General features: G+C 39.8%; 1 protein-coding gene and 1 pseudogene across 1 annotated transcript in view; one reads left to right on the top strand and one right to left on the bottom strand.

Annotated features, from left to right (window-relative positions):
- slc24a3 (solute carrier family 24 member 3) overlaps nucleotides 1-4,135 on the bottom strand; it is a 173,850-nt gene extending 169,715 nt beyond the window's left edge. Inside the window, exon 1 of the mRNA XM_041789827.1 lies at nucleotides 3,850-4,135. Within this exon, the coding sequence (XP_041645761.1) occupies nucleotides 3,850-4,033 (184 nt within the window). The 5' untranslated portion in view covers nucleotides 4,034-4,135. The remainder of the gene's footprint in view (nucleotides 1-3,849) is intronic.
- An 8,591-nt stretch (nucleotides 4,136-12,726) lies between these two features.
- Nucleotides 12,727-24,306, top strand: LOC121511223 (annotated as a pseudogene).
- The last annotated feature ends 2,579 nt before the right edge of the window (nucleotides 24,307-26,885 follow it).

Raw genomic sequence — 26,885 nt, forward strand, 5'->3', positions numbered from 1 at the left:
CAGGCAACATTTTCCAGCCTTCTATTGTCCAATTTCAGTGAGCCCATGTGAGTTGTAGCCTCAGTTTCCTGTTCTTAAATGACAGGAGTTGCACTCCGTGTGGTCTTCTGGTGCTGTAGCTCATCTGTTTCAAGGTCCAACATGTTGTTTGTTCAGAGATGGTACTCTGCTTACCTTGGTCGTAACGAGTGATTAATTGGGTTTCTGTTCACTCTGTCATCTTGAACCAGTCTGCTCATTCTCCTCTGACATCAACAAGGCATTTTTGTCCACACAACTTCAGCTCACAAGAGAGATGGTTTTTCACGAAAATTCCTGTAGATCAGCAGTTTCTGAAATACTCAGACCAGCCCGCCTGGCACCAACAACCATGCCACGTTCAAAGTCCCTTAAATCCCCTTTCTTCTCTATTCTAATGTACGGTTTGAAATTCAGCAAGTCATCTTGACCACGCCTATATGCCTAAATGCATTGAGCTGCTGCCATGTGATTGGCTGATAGCTATTTGTGTTGACAAGCAATTGAATAGGTGTACCTAATAAAGTGTCAAGTGAGTGTATGTCCACTGTATCTTGAATGGTTGACCGCTGAGCTGAGTACATTCAGTAAACCCAAGCCAATTGCTACAGGTTGTCTTATTACTGTAAAACAACTTGTCTTCTGCTACAAAACTATCAAAATCAGGGATGCCTGATGTTTGATTTTTTTCAGATATGCAATACGCCAATACTAAAAAATAATTTTAGCTAGGGATGTCCTGATAAGCATTTTTGGCCTCCAATCCCAATCCAATTTTTTATATTGAATATCTGCCAATACCGAGTCCCGATCCGACACTCACAGAGTTTCAATTGCTACTGCTAGATATTTCGAACTTATTCCATTTAACTCAGTTAAGCCAATGTTGTTGTAAAAAAAACATAAAATCACATTTCTGCTCAGAATAGTGTAATAGCTCTGTTTCACTTTAATTATCTGTCAAAAAATGAATTTGCATATTCACTTAGTGCAGTGTTTAGTAGTCAATCAGACAATCAAAATCCACTTAAAGTAGTTAGCTGAATGACCGGAGCAGTCAAAAAAGTAAACTCAAATAACCTTAGATTCACTTAGTGGTGGTGTAACAGAGTCAATAGTCACAATAACATATGAATTCAATAAATGAATTTTAAATATTATAATTCCACTTAGAATTTAAGTTGACTCTATTAGTCACAACAAAAAACTGAACTCAAAAAATGAATTAAACACATCCTAACTCCACTTTAAAGTGATGTAAACAGTTTAACTTGAATAGGATCAAAAACATATGAATCATACAGATTCAAAACAACAATCCTTATTAAAATGTAGCAGCTTAATCTGAGATGTAAACCAAAACATTAACACTGGAATAAAACCCAAATACAAGGCACTCTTGTTATTTCAGTGCAGTTTCTAGAGTGCGACCACTTATTTCTCAGAGACTCAGCAGTGACAAACGTCAGAGCTCTAAATGTCTGTAGAGAAGCTAACGGCACTGAAGTTGCCTTTCTCTAGTATACTATCACATGCTTTGTTAAAGCTCCGGTAAAGCAGTGTCAGTAATGTAACGTGAAGAAAGCAGGGCATAGCGTGGGTCCAAATTCTCCACCACGGAGACGGGCTGGTTGTCCAACACAATGTATTTGACCATCTTTTCTGTTGTCTTTTTTGCCTTGTCCATCTCTCGAGGGTACTTGTCCGTTCTCTTAAAGTCCAGAGGTTGTTGCTTCGGTGAAGCTGCCTGTTGCTCTTGTAAAGTCCCCGTATTTCGCTGCATGTTTTGATCAGAGATGACGGATCAAATTTGTGGAGTTAAACACAGCTCTGCTGCTACCACCTCGTGAAATGGACTGTTTTTGCTTTTAAGTTTGAAGTATTTCCAGACCGCTGATATTTTTATCACATGAAAGCTAATATGCTACTGCTGCTTTGTTGTTACTGGCACCTTTACGGCCTGTCGTAAATTGTGCTCCATTTACAGCAACTGACATGAAAGATCGGCTCAAATTGCTGATCGCTGATCAATTAAAAATGCTTAGTATTGGCCCCGATCTGATACATGTGATCGGGATCGGGACACCCCTGATTTTAACCATTACCAAAATCTAAACATTTTTAGACCTAAAATGTCAGTCCCTAAAATTCACAATTGAAAGTGTCAGGTTGAACAAATTAACAAATTTCAGTCATTACAGCAGACTTTAACCCGGAAGGAATGATGATGAATAAGAAAAAAACTTCGGCTGTCAAAAGTCTGTTGGTCCAGTCTAAAATTCCAACTTATTTTTTCTTACAGCCAATATTTACAGCTGACATAGTGAGATTTTAAAGCCAAAATATCTGCAGAAATTTTAACACTGCCTATACCAATCATTCACTTTCTGAGCTATGAGTATCTGCCGATACTGTTAATATCATACCGATAATGCATCCCTGATTGAAATCATTGCAGAAGGCTTTCAGGTAGTCCTTAACTTTCTGATGTTACTTAACCACAAGCTACCTCTTGCTGACTTTCTGCCACCAGCTGGGCTCTGCCTTCTAAACTCAGCTGTTGGCTGACTGCAGCACCAGTGGCAAGTGAATAGGTGTGGATGTGTATGAATGGAATTAGTAAATACTGATGGCCACTCTACATAGTAGCCTCTACCATCAGTGTGAACGTGGAGTGAGCAGATGTGACCTGCAGTGTCAAAAGCACCTTGAGTATTCAGGAAACTAGAAAGCACAATACAAGCTCAAAACACATCATCCTTGTGTACTTACACCAAAATCATCCATGAAATGGGCTTGGCAAAACAGACCACAACACTGGCTCAGCTTCTGCAATCACGGAAAGCTGAAAAAACACCTCAGAATCAAGCTTCCACACTGTTTGAATGCAACAACTGACACCACACATGGCTCACTGAGCTCCACTGGATGATTACTGATCTCCCAGTCAGTAAGAAAATCCCTGTTAAGCTTGCCAGTGTGCGATTTCACTTCTACTTCCCCGTTAAAGAAAAGAAAGCAGACATCCAGCTTGTCACTGAGTCACCATATTTCCCTGAATTAAATAAAAAGGTATGAACCAAGAAGTACATATCATATATGAGGCTTATCCTCTACCCACTGGAGCTAACAGGAAATGGTTGAAAAAGTAGATTTGTGTTAAGTAATGCATGCATGCAGAGCAGCACAGTCACCACTACCATTTCCAGGGGATTATTAGTTACAGATGTTGAGCTCCAAGAAGGCATGTTGTTGTTTTTTTCTATACAGTGATTGTAAATGTGTGTGCACTATTACACTACAAGCTGTACCCAAACAAAGAAATCAATCTGATATATGTGAACCAATCCCAGGAGGATCTATACTGTCTTTGACAGTCTCAGTGGTGTTTAAACACTCACTACTGTACTTATTGTGTATCATTGACACTCAGTCAATTAAGTTTGCTCCCATTTAATGCAAGCTGAGTGTTTCTACTGTCTATTTATCACCCAGATTAAGTCTGCAGTAACTAATATTTAAAATCCAGTGTTGAACAATAGTATACATGATGCTCTTTCCTCTGTTTTCTACATATTTACTGTAACATTCCCTTAGTAACAGCATCACAGACAGCAGAAAAAGAGGCTATTATCTTACTGTACGAAGTGTTCAAAATGTCCCTAAAACATTTGAACAAATGCACAGTCCCTAGGAAATGTTTCACAAGTCATTTTCTATTTCAAACTGCCTGTTGTTCTCGCTGCACACAAACTCCTTAAAGAAGCTTTTCCTCTCATCATATTTAATACTGGTGGACAGTAACAGACCGAAGACTAAGCTGCCCCTCACCTGCTTTCTGTGCCAGAGTCTGGAGCCCCACGACCAGACCCAGCAGTACCCCCGCGAAGCACATCTGGAAGGCGAACAACTCCTTTCGCTTTCTCCGCCTGGCTTTGCTCCTCCGTCGGTCGAGCATCACTCCTCCTCCGACGGCCGTCTCCGGCGGCATCCCTTCAACCACCACGCGGGCCATGGCGCTCTTCTCTCGGCGAGCGTTCCGAGGAACCCCCGGTGGTGGTGCAAAGGTCTGAGAAACTGAAGCGAGGAGGAAGAGACAGAGAGATGTGGGGTATGAGCGCTCAACTTACTCGACGAGAGGTGATATGACGAGCTTGTCGATGGATTTGGAAAGTCAGCCATAGTAAAGAACACGTCTTCCGGTGGTAATTTCAAAACAAAAGTCGATGTATGGGAAATAAGCATGGACACGTCGCTTAATAGCTTGACAAATGTTTCTAAAAATGAGAGAAAAGGGGCTAAATATGTTTCTTGGTTGTATGTGTATTATCGCTTTAAACTGTTAATTTTTCCTAAGATCGCTCATGTGGTTTTTAAGCCGCGGAGACGGATTTACACAAATCAAAACAAGATTCGGCTACTTAGCCTGATGGGGCTGTATATTTCATTATCTGATGTGTTTTATATCAATTACAGCTTTACTATCTAGCCAAATACCAACGAGATTCAATATTTAATAGTGAGGATAATCAATTACCTGTGTATTTTCTACCTTTTAAATGTAGCCTATGTATTTTATTGATTATCGTTTGAAATCTGAGATGAAAAAAACATAGAAAAGTGCAAATATTTGACCAGCTCGGAATAAACCTAAATTGTATAAATGAAGTCTTAAATATTTCTGGATTAGGCTATGAAATGTCAGAAATGTTTGATAATCGTGAAAAGTCCTGGTAAGAAAAAAATAAATACAGAGAATAAAAAGCTGAGTTGGGAAAAAAATTGAGACTTTAATTGGCAGAGAGGTGTTTACAAATTCTATTAAGTTGTGCCTTTATTTTGATAATCCAACTTCCGCTTAGTGATGAGGGCATCTCCAGTTTGAGAAGGCGGGCCTCCAAGCTTATCGATCCCGGACAGGAGTACGGTTTGCGGGCTTGGATGTTGGAGCAGCTTGTTCCAACATCAGTAAAAGTGATGGACAGTTCAGATGTGGATTTGTTGTTGTGATGACAGATTTAGAGCTGCAGAGAGAAACATGGAGGAGGGGAGCGTGAGCGTGGGAGAGAGGGAGGGGGAGAACATTGCACCTTTATACCTAGGTGGCTACTTTTCCATGGATTGCAAAGAGTTGGACTGAAAGACGTGCAGTGACATAGTTTTTTGTTTGTTTGTTTGCTGGAGAAGACAAAGCAGAGTTAAAGTATAATTTCCTGTCAAACCTGCAGCCTACAAATTAACTTCAAGATTAAATGATCAACTGACATAGCACCCCCCATTGGCCTTTGCAGTATGTATGGACTGTAAAGACTTAAGGACATTTAGGTTGACCTGAAATAATTTAAAGATATAAATGTTTTACTATTTCACTGTACTGCAGGGTTATTTATTCTGCTTTTACAAAATAGCCTAGTTTATGAGCTTCACTAACTCTGATTATAAGTTGCATTTTCAGTTGAATTTAGGGAAACCACTTAAAGCATTTGTTGTGTTGAGCTATTTCAATTGCTTTTGTTTGATCTGTTTATTGCAAAAAACAGAAAGTGTGTTTGTGTGTTTGAGTTTAGGAGTTCTCAGTCTATTCTTTAACATAGTGTCTCTTAAAGGAGTGTGACGACTAAAACGTCACAAGATTTCACGTTGCAGTGAAAAATGTCTTGTGAGATTGACAGGCTGCAGTACTTCATTTGCCACTGGTCTATCAAGTTCCTCCACGCACTCGCGGTCATTCAAGCTGCACTTTACTGGGGGACTAAGAAAATTAATCATCAGTCGCTGCTGCTAAATACCCGTGCGTAGTTACAGTGAGAAGAATATTGTTTTTTAATTAGTGATACTGTACCTTACTCCCTCAACTTTGGCTGCTGCCTCAGCCTTTCCCCTTCATCTCACCACAACCGTCATTCAAGGGTCAGCTGTTCAGAAACAGAATCAGAAACTGGTCGTTTCAGCTTGTTATACACTGTAGCAGTAAACTTAAAGGTCACATATTATGCAAAATACACTTTTTCAGGGTTTTTTAACAAAAATACGGGCCCGGCCAGTCCACAATCCCCCCAAGAATTAGACCCCCCACTCCCCTACACCTTTCAGAAAATATGTGCTGCCCCCAGGTTCATTTGGCCCTCCCTGCTTGGAAGAAAGTTCCACCCTCGTCTCTTGATCCTCAGGAGCAGGATGCTCAAATGGTGGCCTTGAGCCAAGTCCTTGTGTGCCGTTAGAATTTGTACAACCATACGTAATTATTACATACAATAACCTAAGTTCAGTCAGGGCCACTTTGTCAAGAAGCACACATGATTTGCATTCATGAATAGGTTTTTTTAATTAGCATTAGAAAATTCTGTTGTAATAATGGCAGTAAAAGCCCTTATGAAGAGGACTGCCCTTCCTCAGTATGTGTGATATATTCTGATTGAGCCCTTGGTGCTCTGTTTAGTTCGGTCTGTTGTGATCTTGTGATCAGAGCTGGATTACTGATGCCTGCTGTTGTTGTTATACGCGTCACTAAAAGGTATACAGTCACACCTGCGGTCATGTCTTTAGTCTGAGTCATACACTATATTGCCAAAAGTATTCACTCACCCATCCAAATAATAGAAATCAGGTGTTCCAATCACTTCCATGGCCACAGGTGTATAAAATCAAGCACCTAGGCATGCAGACTGTTTCTACAAACATTTGTGAAAGAATGGGTCGCTCTCAGGAGCTCAGTGAATTCCAGTGTGGTACTGTGATAGGATGCCACCTGTGCAACAAGCCCACTCGTGAAATTTCCTCGCTTCTAAATGTTCCACAGTCAACTGTCAGTGGTATTAGAACAAAGTGGAAGCGACTGGGAACGACAGCGTCTGAAATGGTAGGCCACGTAAAATGACAGAGCAGGGTCAGCGGATGGTGAGGCACACAGTCCACAGAGGTCCCCAACTTTCTGCAGAGTCAATCGCTACAGACCTCCAAACTTCATGTGGCCTTCAGATTAGCTCAAGAACAGTGGTAGAGAGCTTCATGGAATGGGTTTCCATGGCCGAGCAGCTGCATCCAAGCCATACATCACCAAGTGCAATGCAAAGCATCTGATGCAGTGGTGTAAAGCACGCTGCCACTGGACTGTAGAGCAGTTGAGATGCGTGTGAGGAATGCATCTCGAGTGAGGAGTGAGGAATTGCGCTTCTCCATGTGGCGATCTGATGGAGGAGTCTGGGATTGGCGGTTGCCAGGAGAATGGTACTTGTCTGACTGCATTGTGCCAAGTGTAAAGTTTGGTGGAGGGGGGATTATGGTGTGGAATTGTTTTTTAGGAGCTGGGCTTGGCCCCTTAGTTCCAGTGAAAGGAACTCTGAATGCTTCAGCATACCAAGAGATTTTGGACAATTCCATGCTCCCAACTTTGTGGGAACAGTTTGGGGATGGCCCCTTCCTGTTCCAACATGACTGTGCACCAGTGCACAAAGCAAGGTCCATAAAGACACGGATGAGAGAGTTTGGTGTGGATGAACTTGACTGGCCTGCACAGAGTCCTGACCTCAACCCGATAGAACACCTTTGGGATGAATTAGAGCGGAGACTGAGAGTCAGGCCTTCCAACATCAGTGTGTGACCTCACAAATGCGCTTCTGGAAGAATGGTCAAAAATTCCCATAAACACAATCCTAAACCTTGTGGAAAGCCTTCCCAGAAGAGTTGAAGCGTTATAGCTGCAAAGGGTGGACTGAAATCATATTAAACCCAATGGATTAAGAGTGGGATGTCACTTAATATGCAAGTCAAGGCAGGTGAGCGAATACTTTTGGCAACATAGTGTAAGTACTGCATATTAAATACGCCACATTCGGAGTTGGAGAACACTATAAGAGTGTCCTTGCATAACATAAAACCACAACAGTATGTATTACCATTTAAAACAATGAGATTGATCTCTCACCCTTGAAATATGCTTATACACTCAAAGGCACTCCAGCTGATTGGGATGAAAGGTCAGCCCTTCTGACCCTCCTGCAGTGAAACATCACCACCAACATGCTTCTGTTCTGGGGACAGCACAGAGAGAGACACTGAGGAGAAAGGAAAGGAGTAGGTCAACAGTTCTTCACCGTAGCTTGTCCTTAGTTATTGAGTGATCACATTAGGCTTTCCACTGTGACACACAATATCAGACTCTAGCAATGGTTTCTGTGTTTATTCCACAAGTGTTTGCAGAAATTACTCCACCGTTTTGTTTATCCCCTCTGCTCCCACGAGGTGTGTGATGATGACATCGCAGGCAGGACGGAAACTGGAGGGATAGAAAGCAGTGTGGCATTAGCGAATGAGCTCCCAGATTATACCCACAGCCCCTTGGCCCATGCTATTACACACACGCACATACACACTTCCTTCATGACGGATTGGGCATAATCCTCATCCTGAGCAATAGCGTCTGACAGCCGTGATTGGAGACAATGACAATATCGAGTGTGCAGGATTAGGAGTCAGCGAGGGATTTTTACCCTCCATCCTTTGGGTAAAATCTCTAAACAGAGCTGCATTCTGTGTTTTACATCTACTCTTTAAACAAACAGGATTTTACTCTCTCTGCAGCCTGGCACAGGCTTTCCTATGGACCCTTTCACTTTGTAATAATTTCCTTTATGTCATATTTTGTTTCTCTAAGCAGGGCATTATGGATGATGTAATCTCATCTGTATTATTTTTACTCTACGACTTTAAAGACCAGGATAAAGGGTTTTTTAATGTTTTAGTTTCCTACCCTGACATGAGCTAATGCTGCTGATATTCTGTCTTCTACTGAGCAAAATGATTTACTCCAATGAACTCAATGATGAGCTGGGATCAAGACAATGTACCCAGCCTTTTTTCAACATTATAACCTTACATAAATTTGACACTAGAGAGGCCAGAATCCCAAAACCTACAATAAAGACCGTGAAGGATCACTTTTACAGATTATAAACTCTGTTATCTTTAATGATAGATAACCCAATACAAACAGAAATGCATGTTAAGATACCTTTGAAAAATACATAACATAATAATGCACATTTAACAAACCATGTAGACATTTTTCAATATCCTTGTCTTCACATGCAGCAAACAGTTGACATCCCATTTAAAACCACCTGTACTTGAAATAAAGAACTCATCGAATACTCTCTGAACTAGAAAATAACTGTATGTATCTGATTTGATCATTTTGAGCCTCTTTTATAGTTAAATATGAGTGGAATTGTTGAGAGTTTGAGCCTGACTCCTCCTAATGTCAACATTTTTACCAGGATTTTTACTCCAACAGCAGGGAGCCATTTGATCATTTTTTTAGTAAGTAAGATGTTTATGCAGTCAGTCCATCCAAATAAATTAAGTTTTACTACATCAAAGCTTCACACATGACAAATGTTACAAGCTAAGCTAAAGCAGCACAGCAAAGAAACTCATAGTGTATTTCATTTATTACTGTTAATATATTTGATAATAAAATTGTATCTTTAATCAGATTTTTGCTGTGGTTTTATCTACCTTATTCCTGGGGCCGCTACTATAAATCTGAATATGTGTGAAACTTCCGGTGCTAAGGCAGAAGTATATTAAATACATCTATTCTAGTGCAGCAGCTAACTATAGATGCTAACAAAGAATGACAGTTGTTTCAGTAGGAATTCATCTTAAATTTGTAAATATTGATATATTTCTGTAATCGTGTTCACGATGTTTGTATTGTAAGCTTTAACTAAGTAAATAAGGTGGATACCACATTATTCCTGTGGGGTCTACTGTAGTTATGAATGTGGATGGAACTTCCTGTACAGTAACAGCAAAAACGGGATTCTTCCAAGGGCTTATTAAAGTGATTTAGCATCAACAATGGTTGTTCTGAAATAAAAAATATTTGCTGCAATAAATACTGCTGCATTTTTGTTGAATCAATATGAGCTGAACGTTTTGAATAATATTTTCTGTAAAGCTCAGTACATGTTGCTTCGTTCATGGTACTAATATTGTGACAAAGGTAAATACATGTCTTTAACAACAGTGTTTTAAACATGTTCACTGTCTAAGTGCATGGGGGATGTGATTCTTTCAATTTTAATTTATCATTAATTCTCAAAACAAAACTTGACATTTACCAAACTGAACTCACTTTTGAGGTGAAGCAGTCGAAGTTTACAGATTTTGGTATCCAAATTGCTGTAATGATCATGTTTAGCATCTTGTTTCTGTGCACTGGAAGTTGCGCCCATATTTCACGCAAAGAATCATGTGGGCTAGGAATAAGGTGGATTTGAAATCAATTTGTTGCATTTTTTGTCATTGTTAATTTTGCATGTTTAATTCAACTCTCTGAACTGAAATCCATCCATCGATCCATCCATTTTCTATACCGCTTATCCCGTTGGGGGCCGCGGGGGGCTGAAGCCTATCCCACCTATCATTGGGTACACCCTGGACAGGTCACCAGTCAATCACAGGGCTGACATATAGAGGTCAGTTAACCTAATGAGCATGTTTTTGGTGGTGGGAGGAAGCCAGAGTACCCAGAGAGAACCCACGCGTGCATGGGGAGAACATGCAACTGGGAAGCGAACCAGGAACCTTCTTGCTGTGAGGCAACAGCGTTAACCCCAGCGCCACCGTGCAGCCCCCTGTACTGAAATAATGAGCTTTAATTTATTAATTATGGGCAAAGTTGTGTGTGGGTAACGTACAGCTGTTATACAGCTGTTGTCCCAAACAAAGAGCAGTGAAGAAGAAAAGGAAACGTAGAAGAAGATGAAACCGCGACCAAAATGCATTTGAGAATAATAAATCACATATTTGAATTGAATCCGTAAATCATTACACTTTATGCCCCTTCCTGCCTCTGGTTCACAAGTTTGTTCACGTCAGGATACACATTGTTGACATCAGTGTGTCAGGTCAAGGTGTCAAACTAGACAAACAATGAAAGAAAAATTCAGACACCAGTCTTGTTGAATCGTGGTCGTTTGTCCTTCCTGACTCTCATATCTGGACCTGAGGTTTGATGATGAGCTATGATGTAGTCAGATGATGTAGTCAGACTAAAATTAGGCTGAAGTTATGTAGACTGAGCTTTGTCTGAATAATCCTCAAGTGTTGAGTGTCAGCACGATTATTTTACTGCCCAAAATCACACCGTAGTCTCCCAATGAAACTCTTGACGGTGCAAGCCACAACAAGCCAGGGCTGATGTGTGGCAGCTGCACACAGCAAACATGCAACCAGTCTAGAATATAAATCTCTAATCAGCTGCAAGTCAAAAGTGGTTTAGTGCCCCTTTTTCTCAGTGTTTTGAAGAAGTGGAACTGGTTTTGGCTTGTTACCATTTTGTTTTAGTTTTTCTGTCTCCCAATAAATCATTTGTGACTTTACAGGCCATCCTTCAGGAATAACTTAAACACACCTGGGTCTGTAATTGAGTCCTACTTTCTTGCTTCCTGACAGTAACGTCTTAAAGGACCAGTGGGACTTAATAGCAGCAACAATATGCTCGACCATGATCAATTTTCTGATTTTGGGTTACAGTTCATTGGACATATGAAAACTGAACATCAGAGATCCAGATCAGAAGTCTGTCATGGGTTTTACTATCTTGCCTCCATCTCAAACACACACATAATAACTGTCCTCCCACTGTAAACACACACCCACACGTGCCTTTTGATGTGTTGTTAGTCCAGGCATTGTCCTGTAAATCATTCCAGGATTCCCTGTTTATTCCTTTTTGTACGGCCCATTGAAGCTGCTCCTCGCCTCTTTTGATCATCTGGGATTTGGTTGGAACAGTTAAAAGGATTTTTATCCTTCATAAAAGACTGATTAGGTGTGTTTGAAATTCATTATGTGACACACAGAAGACAGTCCCACCCGTGCTGACTGAGACTCTGCTGGAGCGTACACCACACAAATATCAGTGATAAACAGAGACTTAAAAGTAAAACATACAACAGGTAGCACCACTCCAGATCCAACAGACATAGTGTTTCCCTCTCAAGAGTAAAGAAAACATGCATTTGAAATTATTTAATCAAAACATAATTTAAATGTGCTCATGACAAAAATGATGAAATGGCCTGAGACACTGAGGCTGTCAAAGTAGACCTTAAGCTCTTTGAGTTTCTATTTTTAGAATCCTCCTACAAGGCCCCTCAGGTCATCCAGTGTCCCCATTCAAATCCAATTCTCTTCATTCTTTTGCTGCTTAGAAAATTAAAAATTGCAACTCACTTCAGATCATATCCCAGCTCCTCACTTTGTAAAAACAATAAAATCCAAGGTCGTGGCTCTCATGCATCCAGAGTATTCAGATCCCCTTCACTTTTTAAAACTTTCTTGTGCTGCAACCTGGATCTACAATCGTTTAAGTTCATTTTTTTCTTGCACTAATCTACATTCAATACCCCATAATGACAAAGTGAAAAGAGAATTTAGAATTTTTGGAAATGAACTTAAAAGAAAACACTGAAATATCACACTGACTTAAGTATTCAGACCCTTCACTCAGTACTTAGTCAGGACATCCACAGTTATCCCTTAGCTGCTCGTGTGCTTAGAATCATATTGGAAGTTAAACCTTCTGCCCAGTCTGCAGGAAATGTTTTCATTGAGGATATTTCTGTATGTTGTTCCATTCAGCTCCCCTTCAACCCTGACCAGTCTCCCAGTCCCTGCTGCTGAATACCACCCCACAGCATGATCAAAAACCTGCCAGCTGTTGTGTGGTCCATCGGGATGACTTCTTCAAGCCCCACGATCAGATTGAAGTTGGTGAAGATGGCTTTAAGCAGTACAATGTCATCAATGCTCTGGACATGGACGCCATGATGAGTACGATCTACGCATGGTTGGATAACCCGGTGAAGTTTGAGAAATCTCATGGCGTTAATAACACCCTGGACACTGAGATCGTCCCAAAGTCTGACACTAAGGAGGAGGAGACTCACATCCTTATTGTGGAAGGCTTTCTGCTTTACACCTACGAACCTTTGATTGACATGCTGAACCAGCGTTACTTTATTTCCATCCCATATGAAGAATGCAAAAAGAGGAGGTGCTCTAGGAATTACAAGGTGCCAGGTCCATCCAGCCTGTATTTGAAACACAAGAACATCACCATGCATCACTGTTGGGATGTTGGTATTGGGCAGGTGATGAGCTGTGCCAGGTTTCCTTCTAAAATAACCTTTAAATTCAAGCCAAAAAGTTCAATTTTGGTTTCAACAGCCCTCTTGATTTTACAGTTAGAGTCCTTCAGGTGCCGTTTTGCAAACTCCAAGCTGGCTTGAGGAGAGGCTTCTGTTTTGCCACAAAGCCAAGATCAGTGGAGGGCTGCAGCGATGATCCACACAGGATCTCCGGGCCATCAGGTTCTTGGTCTCCTCTCTTACTAATGCCTTTCTCTCCTGATTACTCAGTTTTGTCAGGTGACCAGCTCTTTAAAGAGTCCTGGTTGTGACAAACTTCTTCCATTAGAGAATTATGGAGGCCACTCTGCTCTTGGGAACCTTCAGTGCAACAGAAGTTTTTTTTGTAGCCTTCCCCAGATCTGTGCCTGTCAACAATCTAGTCCCTTGAAACCATGAGGGGTTTGGTTCTTGCTCTGATATGCATTGTCGGCTGTGAGGCCTTCTAGAGAGAGGTGTGTGCCTTTAAAAATCCTGTCCTCCATTTAAAGAATGCAAAAAAATTCTAAATGTCTGTTTTCCCTTTGTCACTCTGAGGTACTGAGTGTAGATTAATCAGAAAGGATCATCAACTGTGGCATCAGGCTGCAACATAACAAAATTAAAATAAAGTGAAGGGGGTCTGAATTCTTTCTAAATGCACTGCATGTTCTCATTTTCACCAGAACAAGCTATGCAGATGAACAACTAACTTCAAGGTGGAAATTTGCTGACTCCAGAACTTGGAATAATCAAATTGTAAACTGTAGAATTGACTTTTTGTCAAGACTCGCCTTTTTGGTTACTGTTAGACAAAATCCCTAGTCACTGGTCTCCTTCATATTGGAAAAACAAAAATACCCCACAACTTGACTTGTTTATATTTAACTGATTTAAAATATACCTTTGTTAGAAAACCTGTCACGTGAAATAATAGCTGCTTTAAATAAAGAAGTTGTATTTCATTTTAGATACCCATCTTCTTCATCTGTCTTGTACCGTTGCTCTTGATTGAGGCAAATGGGGTTAATTTAAAAAGATACCGAGCATGAAATATTTCTTATCAGAGTACTCAAGGAATCAATAGAGTACTCGATAACTGCAGCCCTAATCAAGAGTAGATAGTTTTTCCTTCTTGGGTTGGTTTGCCATTCATTTGGACCACGTTTTCTTTTGCTTCTACCATGGCTGAGTACATTATAAAGTTAAAAAAGTTCATGTTTTATACAGAGAATATGTGGTTTCATGTAAAATTCTGTGGTTTTCCACTTCAAAAGTTAACTTCCTCATCAACTGTGCCTTAATAACTCTGTGACCCACTGACCTCATGACATGTGCTGCAGGATGTGATGTTGATAGCATGATGATATGCTGTTAACAAAGTTCCTTGTTTTTCTGCTTCTGTCATGTGTGATTACATCTGGAAGTTAAAAGGTTTCTGTTTTCTATAAAGGACACGTGTTGTAATGTAAAATCATGTGGTTTCTCCACGTCAAAAGTTAACTTTTCTTTGTCAGTTACAGTGTAGTAACTCTTTGACCCCCTGATGACCTGTTGCCTGTGCCACGGCATGAGACCTTATATTTATATAGTGATGATTTTTCAGGAGTCAGAGCACTGTATTGTATTTTGAAGTTGACTGGATACTTTGCATATTGTTTGGATTTATCTGCTGTAAGTGGATTGGCAGCGTACGTGTGGTCATGTGACGAGGAATGCTGTGGTACACATCGGAAAATGGGACTCCCCAAAAGCCACAGTATAATTCCAACACTGGTGTCAGATATTTCCGCCTGCCGTCAACCTCATTTTAGTGTAATAATGTCTAACTCTACCAGGGAATGAATCCCTACGGCTCTATTGAAGAACTATAAAGATGTTTAAGGCCATGTCTGTATGAACTTGGGTGTGAAGGTTATAGTCCATTGAAGCTGCTGTTAATATTCTTATTTATATTCTGTAAAGCACATTGAGTTTACATTTGTATGAAAAGTGCTATACAAATAAAGTTGTATTGAATTGAGTTGAATTATACAGAAAAATCCTCACATTAAAATGAATTCAAAATGCATGAATTTGTGCAGGAGAAAGTAAAGGTCAGCTTCCAAACTGACTTCTCTCATAATGCCTTGACTATAACAAACCCTCATTCATTTGAGGTCCAAGGTTTTCTGTAGTGTAACAACAGCAGCAGCTTTGTGGGGACTGCACATGTTGTGTGATGGTTATTTCAATGGAAATACATTTCTATTTGTCACTAAAAAAGGCTCAAAATTTGAATTTTGTTAGGGTTAGAGTCACATTAATGATGTTACAACATGTCGTGTTTTGTTTCTGTGAGAGTGAATTAAAGTGTACAGTGAAGTTCCAGCTCACTCAGGGAGAAAAGAAGTCCGGCCTGCCCTCTGGATGAATAATCCTGTCCTCTTTAAGCAGATTATGCCGTTTTTTTGTTCAGGTTTGATGTTTATATTCACACAGATGTGTGCACACATGTTAACACACACTCAAATACACACAGTGGCAGAGAAACGTGGATAAAGGTACACCTGAGTGCACAGCAGGGATGTACCTGGGAGATTTAAAATACAGGCTTTATCTACACCGAAACACACTCATACACAGACAAACATGTACACAATGATACAGTATGCACAGTTGCTACGGTGTGTTTTTAGCCATGATAGAGCTGCTGTAAAAGATGGGTCACGATTTTTCTCTGCCATCGTCTGCACATTCTGCCATCTCAAATTCCACATGGTCCGTCTGCAAAGCAATCCACACATTAAGCATGAATAAAATTGCTCCCTTACAAGTCAGTCTTTGCAATTCTACAGCTCACAATCTGCTCAGATTGTGCTCAGCTCAAGATATGCAGAAGGTCTTTAGTGTAGAGATAAAACTAGACTAAAAGCACAAAGTAAATATTAGAACCTGGGAGACAGCCTGCTCAGAGAGACTGTCATACACCATTGATGATAGCCTGACCAGGGAAACATTCGTATGTTCTTTGATACATAACTTAGTCATTCCTTATTAGTTATTTAACATGGAAAGAAAGTTTGACACCCTCCATTTGTCCTCTTTGTTGTAACACCTGTTGTTGTCAGATTATACTTTAATTTATAGCTTTAGGTTATCAAGTAAAATAATAAAGACTCAAATTCTTCTGCCCTCATGCTATTGCTGTTATCAAAGGCTGTTTCCCTTGATTCCGTCTCAGTCATGTTGACTAATCACAGTGTGCTCTCATCTGATTGGCTAGATATAAATAATTTTTTTTTTTTGCAAAGGGGGCAAACTTCAACTGGCTTCTTTAATGAAGTAAAAAAAAAAGTTAAAATAGTTCACCCTATTTCAATACACATCTGCAACAATTTAGAGGAGCACAAACTGTTCCACATAACATGGAGCAATAGGAAAAAACTAAAGTAAAATACTGACGCTATCAAAGAAGGAGGTCTACTAAAATCATATCAACAGTCTGGAAAACCATTGACTTCCAGGAGGAAAAGTCACTACTATTTGTCTTCCACTAAACCAGCTCTTGTTTTGTCTGTGGATTAAATCAATGCTGTAAAGATTCAGCGAGTATTTGAGTATTCCAGAAACACACTGTGGAGGATGTAGTAGAGGGATTTTACACATTTTCTTCTACTGTTAAACATGAAGAAGACATTTGGCTCTGTGTCCCTGGGTGCATGTACACAGGAGGAGTAATCCGGTCCTCCTGACAGATCAATAGTGTTTGTGGTCGCTCTGCTTTTCTCCGGCTCTGCTCTGAAGCTTGGCTTTCCCTTTGGGAATTTCCACAGCACTGATGTCTCTACTCTCTGGGCTATTCCAGTAGTGATGGGTAGACTCTTTTCTCTATATTTAGAAGAGATCTGTTTGCAAAGTCACAGAGGGGACAAAGAGCCAGAAGGGATGAGAGAGGAGGGGGTGACGAAGGACGACAAAGGGGGAAAGTCAAGCACCGAGGGAAGGAGAGCTGAAGGGCAAGGAATAAAATCCAAACAGTGATTTTGTTTTCAAGTTCTACTTCATCACTCAGTTTTACTGATATTAAAGAGAAAATAAGCAGAAAGGTGCACTAATACTGTGGGTAAGTTTTCAGGAGAATTTTTGATGAGCATGCAAGGTTTTGTATTTATCAAAGTCTCTCAGACTAGTCCTTGTTTCAGCGAAAGATGCAGGGAAGTGTCATGTAGCTCTGATGTAGCTGTGCTGCAGTGACAGTTTTATCAGAACTGGACCACAGTGTTTCATTAAACAAAGAGAAGTGATTATCACACCAGCCTCATCATGAGTTTTATCCGCCAACAGGTTTCCCCTTTCATAAACCACAACGGCGCCTATTACCTTGTCCTGTTGCTCTGATTGGCCTGTCAATATTCTAGTAAAGTCTCATTATTTGTGCATTGTATGCATTGTATTACATGTTTTTCTGGTCTAACAGAAAATAAGTGATTAAAAAAATGATAAGTAGGAAAAAAGTACACATTACACAGAGGCACAAGGGTCTGTGTCCACGGCCAGTGTTTTTAATACTTTCATTGCTCAATCTTAATACAAAGCCAGTGTAGTCCAGCGTTCTCTGCTCAGCGCCCTGGGCAGTAAAATGCCCCGGGTGTTCACTACAACTCTCAGATTCTTCATTCATTGAGGTCTAAATTGGTCTTTATTTCTCAAAAACAGCTAGTTAAAAAATCAAGAAACTTTTGGAGGTGATCTTTTGGCTCTCGAATGAAGAGACAGAAAACGTCTGCTTCTAATGCTCAGTGCCTTTTGCCATCCTCTTTTATACGGCAGAAATTGTGAAAAACTGTTTTTTTTTTGTTTTTTTTTAATCATGTAGGACAGTCGGTTGAGATGTTCCATCTGGACGAGACACCTGGACATAAAAATGCAAGGCTGCGGGCAAAACTAAAGCTGTTTGAATAAATGAGCTTATTTACTGTCAGTCCAATCTGTCTGGACGACCCTTGTCTCCGCTCCTGGTACTCTGTGACACTGGCAGAATGCATAAAAGACTGCAGAGGAATGAGCCAAAGCACAGCAGGAACGCAGACTGTGAGTTACACTCTCTCAAACAAACCTCCGCTAACTGCAACTTCCAGCCACTCCAGGTCTACATAAATGCTTAGTTCTGATCAGGGTTTTGTTTTTGCCTTTTTAGAGAAAAACATCCTTGAAAACCAGGATCCTGTGCCTCAGGTTGTAGGACTAGAATCAATGTGAGCATAGAGGAGTGATACATACATCAGGCCTTCTTTAGCCTGAGCTATCACATACACCCACTCACACATGCACATTAACATTCATGTAATCCAACAGTAATGCCTAGCTACATGCTCTCAGTTGCTAAGAGGAGTGTGTGATGCTAAATGAGGAAGTAAGCTTGATGTGATTTAAAGATGCAAAAACTACGTGTATGCCTGCAGAAATGTACAGAATGTACATACTGTTTACATGATAGGATGGGGGTGCACATACATACAGTACAATGTTCACTGCAACATATGATTAAAGCTCATTGGCTACACACACCCACTGTTGGACACGCAAACACACATGGACACAGACGCTCAGGGACATCTGCTCATTAAGGGACCTGTAAAATGATCACTCTGAAAACCTGAAAGAGGCATTTATGTGTCATACAGTCTGACGAAAAATGGACTTCCCAAAAGATATGCAATGATGTACAAATCTCATAAAGCCATATTTTATTCACGCTAGAACATAAACAGACAGATGTTAGATATTGAAACTGAGACATGTTACTTTTCATTAAAAATATGAGCTCATTTTGAATTTGATGGCAGCAACCAATCTCAAAAAATTAGGGAAGGGGCAACAGAAGGCTGGAAAAGTAAGTGGTACCAATGAAAAACAGCTGAAGGAGCATTTCACAACTAAGTAGGTTAACTGGCAACAGGTCAGTGACATTACTGGGTATAAAAGGAGCATTTTAGAGAGGCAGAGTTTATCAGAAGTAAAAATGGGCAGAGGTTCACCAACAATTTCAGAAAAATGTTCCTCATCATGAAAGAAGACTTTGAATAATCCACCATCTACAGTACATAAAATCATCAAAAGATTCAGAGAACCTGGAGAAATCTCTGTGGGCAAGTGGCAAGGCCGAGGTCAATATTGGATGCTCAGGATCTTGAGGCCCTCAGGCAGCACTGAATTAAAAACAATTCTGTACCGAAAATCACTGTATGGGCTCAGGAACACTTTCAGAAATCACTGTCTGCACAGTTCACCATGCTATCCACAAATATATGTTAAAGCTGCATCATTATCGTTTTCCACTTGAAACAGAGTTTGCTGTATTTTTTCTCCATTCTTGCAGTAAACTTTAGTTTTTTAAAACACAACACACAACTCCTTCAACTTGTCTGCTGCTGCTATGAAACAGACATCCTCTTCCTCAAGTCAAAGCTGCCTTGGTAGTCAGGGCTGGAAAGAGCACAGAAATACTGTACTTTAGCAAACTTACAGTTTCTTTGATTAAAATGTTTTTAGGTGGAAGTAAAATTACTGGTTTAGAATTCTCTCTCAAGTAAAAGTAAAAAGTAAAAGATTAAAGCTTTTGATCACAATTAATCTGAGAATTTGTGTTGTCAATTGCGATAGTCACAGCCTTTTCATTGCATCTTAAAATTCTGCTTTTTTGTATTCTGTGTTTTGGATTTTTATGGACAATTTTTGGAAATCAAGGTCCCAGAGTCTGGAGGAAGAGAGGAGAGGCACAGAATCTGAGCTGTCATCTGCTGGTGTTTGCCTACTGTGTTTTACTAGGTCCAAGATCAGCGCAGCCGTCTCCTAGGACGTTTTAGAGCACTTCATGCTTCCCTCTGCTGACCAGCTTTATGAAGATGCTGACTGCATTTTCCAGCAGGACTTGACACCTGGTTTAAGGACCATGGTGTCCCTTTACTGGCCTGGAAACTCGCCTGACTTAAATCCCACAGAGAATCCATGGGGTATTGTGAAGAGGATGATGTGAGACACCAGACCCAACAAAGAAGAAGAGCTGAAGGCCACTATCAGAGCACCCTGAGCTTCCATAACACCTCAGCAGTGCCACAGACTGATCGCCGCCATGCCGTGCTGCAATGCTGCAGTAATTAATGCAAAAGGAGCCTCAACCAAGTAATGAGAGCTGTACATGTTCATACTTTTCATAAGTCAAACATTTCTGTGTTAAAATCTTTTTTTACTGGTTTTAAGTAAAACTTTTATTTTCTGAATTCTAGGTTTTCATTAGCTGTAAACCATAATCATCAAAATTAAAAGAAATAAACACTTGAAATATATCAGTCTGTGTGTAATGAGTCTACATAATATCTGAGTTCCACTTTTTGAATTGAATTAGTGAAATAAATAAACTTTTTGATGATATTCTAATTTAATGAAAGGCAGCTGTAACTGGAAATTTTCACCTTTTTCATAGAAATTTCCAGGATATATCTGTATATTTTTCATTGGATGTTTTGAGGGAAATTTACTTTGAATTTTTGGGCATTTTCATGGGAAGTTGGGAAATGTATTTGTAATTTTTTAGAATTAAATTTTTAGGGGGACATGCTTTGAAATTTTTGGATATTTTCAAGGAAATTTGGTATATTTATTTGTAAACTGGGGGCGGGGGATTTGTTTGGATGTGTAGAGAAATTTTCTGTCACTTTTCATGGAATTATGGGGAATGTACCTGTAAATTTGGGGGAAGTTGATCAGACATTCTCAGGAGAATTTGGTTTGAAGTTTGGGGGTATTTGCTTAAAATTTTCAGGAGTTTACATCGAATTTTGGGGGAAATGTATAAACTATTTTGGTCCATATTTGGCCTTGACAAGTCAAGGTGATCTATCTTCAAAATAAGAAGAAAAATGACTCCCACATAGCTATCTCCATGACTGACATTATTTCATAATGACTAAATAGCCTCAACAACTGGCCTACACATATAACTAATCCAGGGTTGTACTTTTAGCAGAAAAATTCAGAAGATTTGTATGCATAATTTTTTGGTAAAAAACAAAAAAACTAACTAATTCCTGTTCAAAGACAAGGCTGAGCTTTTACATTTCTAAGGTTCTACTAATCCAAAGTTGAAGAAACTTAAAACACTTTCTAAACAAAGCTCAAGTCTCAGGAGGTTAAAAGATATTTATGCAATTGATCTTGACATCCCTGGTAAAAGTGACAAATATAATCTTTACTCAAAGTACTGAGTAGTTATTTTTGATACTTAAGGTGTGCAAAAAATCAACAGAATTTTTACTAATTTGACTAACAGTACATAATTTAACAACTTGAAATGCATCTACGAATTTGAATGTAATGTGGACACACTCCTGTGCTTTGTGTGCAGTAAATATTACACAATCAGCTGTTTCACATAGGTGTGTTTTTTTTGCGTGTGGTTGTACAGTCAGAGGAAGGGGAGTGTGATTATTAGTATGAGTATGACAGTGACAGTGAGTTAGATATAGAGCAGAGGAGAACAGTATGACTGAGAAAATCTGTCCTACCGCTGAGTTGACTAATCCTACACCAAACCCAATGTGGGCAAACTAATGCCTTATAATCCATGCTAGTCCACATCAACATTGTACACTTACAACGGGGCAGCAGTGACATAAACTGCTTTAGGATCATTTACACTACTGTATGTCCAGAGTTCAGGCTTTCTAGTAACACTGGAAAGTTAAGTCCACCCACATATCTTTAAAAACAGAGCTTTAACCCTTTAGGTCCTCCTTTAAAAAAATAATCCTTTCCCTCTTAAAGACCTTTCAGGACACTGGATACATGTAAAAATTTTAAACATGAAAGAAAAACCTTTTTTGGTCCTTAACTCCAGTCCTCATCATGTACAGCAAATGTGAATTCATTTTCATGATTTTAAAACTATAAATGCCAGTTTATTTACGTAATGCCACTTTTTAGCAGGTGCACCTGCATAAACAGGTGAACACACATGGCTGTGTTGTTTACACTCTGCTCTGCACGGATTGGCTGCTTCTTGGTTCCAAAACTTTTATTTATGACATAGACATGGTTGCAGAGGTCATGTTGATGAAAGGCGATTTTTAATCACCTTTTATCTTTTCACTTCAAAGACATAAATCAAAGAAAATGCCGTGAGAACCATTGATTATACAGACCACATCTCTCTTTCGTGCAAACACCTGCACACACCCACACACACACTAATTACTCAATACACATACACACCAGACTCTGACATCCATAACAAACATCCAAGGTAGTTTTGGTTGAAATAAGTTATTCCACTTGCCTACAGTCACTGTTTTATCCTATCAGTTCAAACCATAGAGTGTAGAAAGAATTGGACAAACCCTGTGTGACATCAGTCGTCTGCTTACAATAGGCGGACTCAAACAGCTCTTGAAGCCAATCCACGGAGGCTGCCATATTGAGATCTTGGTCTTAACCGAACTTTGGATCAACCTAATGGCCTGCCCACTAAGCGCGACTTCCTTTCAGCCTGCTAGCTAGCATTCCAGTTGACAGAAAGGAAGCCTCTGCCTGCCGAGACTTGCCAATCACTGTGAAGTGAGGTTTATCCTAACTACAATCCAAACGAAAATTCACCCCCTGTACAGTGAGAGCACAATAAGACACTAGCTAATGAGACACATTTGGTGTTTTGAACCAGGATGTAAACCAGTTTATTCCTAGTGTAAAAACCGGCTGTTTAACATGTGTGCAGACGGGACTTCCGGTGTTCCTGCAGCCAGCCTCCACTCGCGGAATTGAAATTTTTTGCACTTCTGCATTGGCTTCATCTTTCAGGTGTGGAGGTTGCCGCTTGGCTCAAATAAGGCAATTATCCCCCACAATGCCTTTCTACAAACATGTATGAATGGCAAAATTTGGTACCGATGTTTTTGTGTGCAATTATTTTACTTTTGATTGACTGGATTAAAGAGGAATTAACAGGGTTTTTTTGTTTGTTTTTTTTGTTATTTCTGTATTGCAATGGCAGTAGAAAGGGAATCAGAAGTTCCAGCGGTAATCAATGTGGTCTAAAAGGGCTCCAGGAGGGACAGTGTGAGTTTTTTGTCTACACAGTGGAAAATTCCATCAACACAGTGTGGATTCTGAAATTCCAAAATTCATTAAAAGATAAACATCTTTGTCAAATATCATCATCTTAGCATGATAACTGCAAAAGTGAGAGTAAAAAATATAATTATGAAGTCCTGAAATGGCTCTGAAAGAGCCCCAGGATTAAATTAAGTTTAATTAGTTATTTAAAGAAAAGTCACAGTTTGTCTTAATGACTGTCATTAAAATTAATTATGAGTTGGTGCATGGTTAGGCATAAAGACTGTGGTCCTGGTTTTTGTATCTCACAAACAGAAAAACTGTGTTCTGTAACAGGATTCTTTAAATCCCATGCAGGTCTCAGCTCTTGTATGCATGATTTCAAGCCAGACTGGACTTGTGATGCAGCAAAGGTGATTTGGCTTAATATTATTAAATCATGCTGCAATTCCTGGTCAGATGGATGGATAGACATTGTAAGATTATGGCATCTAAAGTATACTAATGTATACAAAATTACACTCCAGAGGGTGCACATCGCCTGGTGGTTAGGTTTTGCCCTATGTAAGCAGGCGTACCCAGACAGGGCTGCCCACATAATTGTCTAGGCCCCAGACAAACCCAGAGACACCCCCCCCCCCAGAGTTGAGATTTATTGATGATATTAAAACATGCATGTTGGATGCCCCTTTGACACTTTCATCTCATCTTTGGTTGACTGTGTGGTAACCTGTTGGTGAGAGATCGACTTGGAACTTAATGTTTTGCTCCATAGACTGGGAAATGATCATGAGTTTCATAAATAACCAACCTCCATAAACTACCATCTCTCTGTTGACACCGCTGTATCTCACCTTCACCATCATAATTCCCCAGGACCTTCAGAAAAAAATCTGCTCACGGAGGAGGCTTATCAGAGGATGAGTTCCTGCAGAATAAACACAACCCTTCAAAGTCAGTGATGGTGCACTCCTACACCTCCATCACTGAGCCCATCCTCACCTCCTCCATCACCATCTGATGTACTGCTTCCACTGCCAAGGACAAGGGCAGACTGCAGAGCATCATTCCCTCCACAGAGAAAGTGACTGGCAGCAATCTGTCACTCCTCTGGGGCCTGAACGCCTCCAGGACCTGGAACACAGAGCATTTCAGGAAACTCCAGACTCAACCTCCATGAAACACTCAGAGGCTGCAGGTCATCAAACCAGAACTTCAAGAAGTTCACAAGTCAACTGCAGACAGGAAGAAACTGAGTCCATGACCTCCCCTTCCATTGGCTCAAATACCAAATCAAATCAACACAATGAAAACTTCAACGTGAAGCCCTTTAACTTGCGAATCTACCCTCCTATTGAGTTCTGAGTGCTTCTGTTCTGATCTGCTTATCTTGTCTTTAAGGTAGTTAGATGTGACACTACTGAGCCAACTGTTTTAGTCAGATGTGACACTGACAGGGAAGACAGTGGGTCAGAGAAAAGCCTCCAAACACAGAGAAGTAGTGGATGTTCAGGAACACAATGGAGAAACTGAGAGAGCGAGGGGAAAGTTACGATCATTAAATGAAGTCATGTGAAACATCACTTTGAATCAAAGTATTTCAACAATATTACCAAATGAAATCTGAGTTGATCACTCAGAAAGTAAATAAGCCAAGAGCCCAACACGGCTGATCCTGACATAATCATTCTCTGATCAATAAGTCTAATTCACCAACCAATCTTAAGAAGAAATCTGTTCTTTAAAACCCTTTTCTGCAGTTTTTAAGAAGATTCTGACACTTACCAAAATGTTCTTCTCTGTGATTTGTTCTTAGCTAGGAACAAAATCTAAGAGAACTCCAGAAAACATTTGAGTGCTGATATAACAGGATAAAATGATTAATTGATCACTCAAATGTGTTAGATTAAAATGTAGCTTTTGTAGGATTGTTTATGGTTTGACACCTGCTAGTTTATACCTTCTCAGCAGATATAAATTAGCAGGTATAAATATGTTTGTTGTTGTTGTTGTTGTTGTTGTTTTTTAATTCACACCAGGTTTTTGAATAGATGTGCATTTAAATCAAAATACACTCACTTTGAAAAAAAAAAAAAGACCACCAATTAAACTACCCAATTTAACTACTCATTGACTTGGTGTTTCCCAGACATTTTCCCCTGGAGACCCCCTACATGGACTTAAAAAAAAGCTGAGCCTCCTAATGAACAGAAAAAGGCACACATAGTCAAAAATAAACATCTATTTTAACGGTTTCACTGATAAAACCGTCAAACTTAAGAATGCATGTTTGGCTTACTTAAAAACCTTGGTATAAACTACTTAATAAGTGTTAAATCTTGGTTTCAGTCAGTATGAGCAAAACAAATCTTTGGGGCCACCCCTAAGGAGTACTGAAGCTCAGGTTGCGAACTAATGCTTTAACTCATCTGTAATGCATCCTTATCTTATTACATGCCATGTGTCATGCATGTCCTTTCAGATGAAAGTATTGTCCAAAACAGGGATTTAATCATTGCAATGCTTGTTGCATATATTCAATATTCACTACTGGTGTTAAAATATAATTCAGTCTTCCTCTTTGCATGTCATTTACATCCACTGTTGAACTATTAAAGTCTTGTGATTGTTTTTACTGTTTAGTTTAATTTGGACTTCAATGATAGTTTGCTTTTGCTTCTTTCACTCCTGTGTGCCTTCCTTGTTTGCATACTGCCCTGCTGTTCCATGCCCTTATATGGGCATAAAAGGGAGTGTCTCTATGCTAATTAGGATAAATGTGTACATGTTTTCAGCTTAAGAGCACCTGGCATTGATCAACATGAAAAAATGGCCTCAAGCAGTCAATTTGATTTCAATATTCATTTGTGTAATCTGGGGCAGGTGTTGTGCTCAGAAAAGCATCCCGAGAATCACATGCCCATCGTTGAGGAGTTCATGCTTACTGTAATGACTTGGGGGAACGTAAATGCCGGCCCATCACTGCTCTTCAATGGTGGACATGGGATTTTCGGGGTGCTTTTCTGAGCACAACACCCGCACAGAGTTACACAAATAAATAATGTTATCAAACTGACTGTTTGTTGCTGTTTTGCCACATTCCATTCTTTGATCCCAGCCTGAATATGCAAAGTTTAAAAAACTAATTGTCATTTGTTTGATTTAGTTTCCAAAAAACAAAACAAAACAAAACAGAACAAACAAAAAAAAGAAGAAAATGAACCATTTTTTCATTGTCAAAATGATCGAATCATACACAGGTTTCTGAGGCTTGTTTCAAACAGGAAATGGAACCGCCAGAAAGTACACTGACCGATTATACTCAGAGAAGCCTCCTCATCATGTCTGACTCAGATAGCTCAGCGTGTTGACATTTTTCATCAGTATCACTGAGTTCCTCTTCTCAAAGATGTAAGAATTTAAAATCACATTCTAAAAGTTGGCGGTGTGTTGATAGACATGTGAAAGGGTTGATTGGTAAGTGGTTATTAAGTCTGAGTCACACAGTCACTCTTCTACCTTTACTCCAGCTTCCGTAACAGTCTGACTTCATACCTGACGCACTGGGTCGGCTTCCTGCTGTAGAACTAGTTGCCGTGG

The sequence above is a fragment of the Cheilinus undulatus genome, linkage group 6 (genome assembly GCF_018320785.1).
Source record: "Cheilinus undulatus linkage group 6, ASM1832078v1, whole genome shotgun sequence".
Taxonomy (NCBI): Eukaryota; Metazoa; Chordata; class Actinopteri; order Labriformes; family Labridae; genus Cheilinus; species Cheilinus undulatus.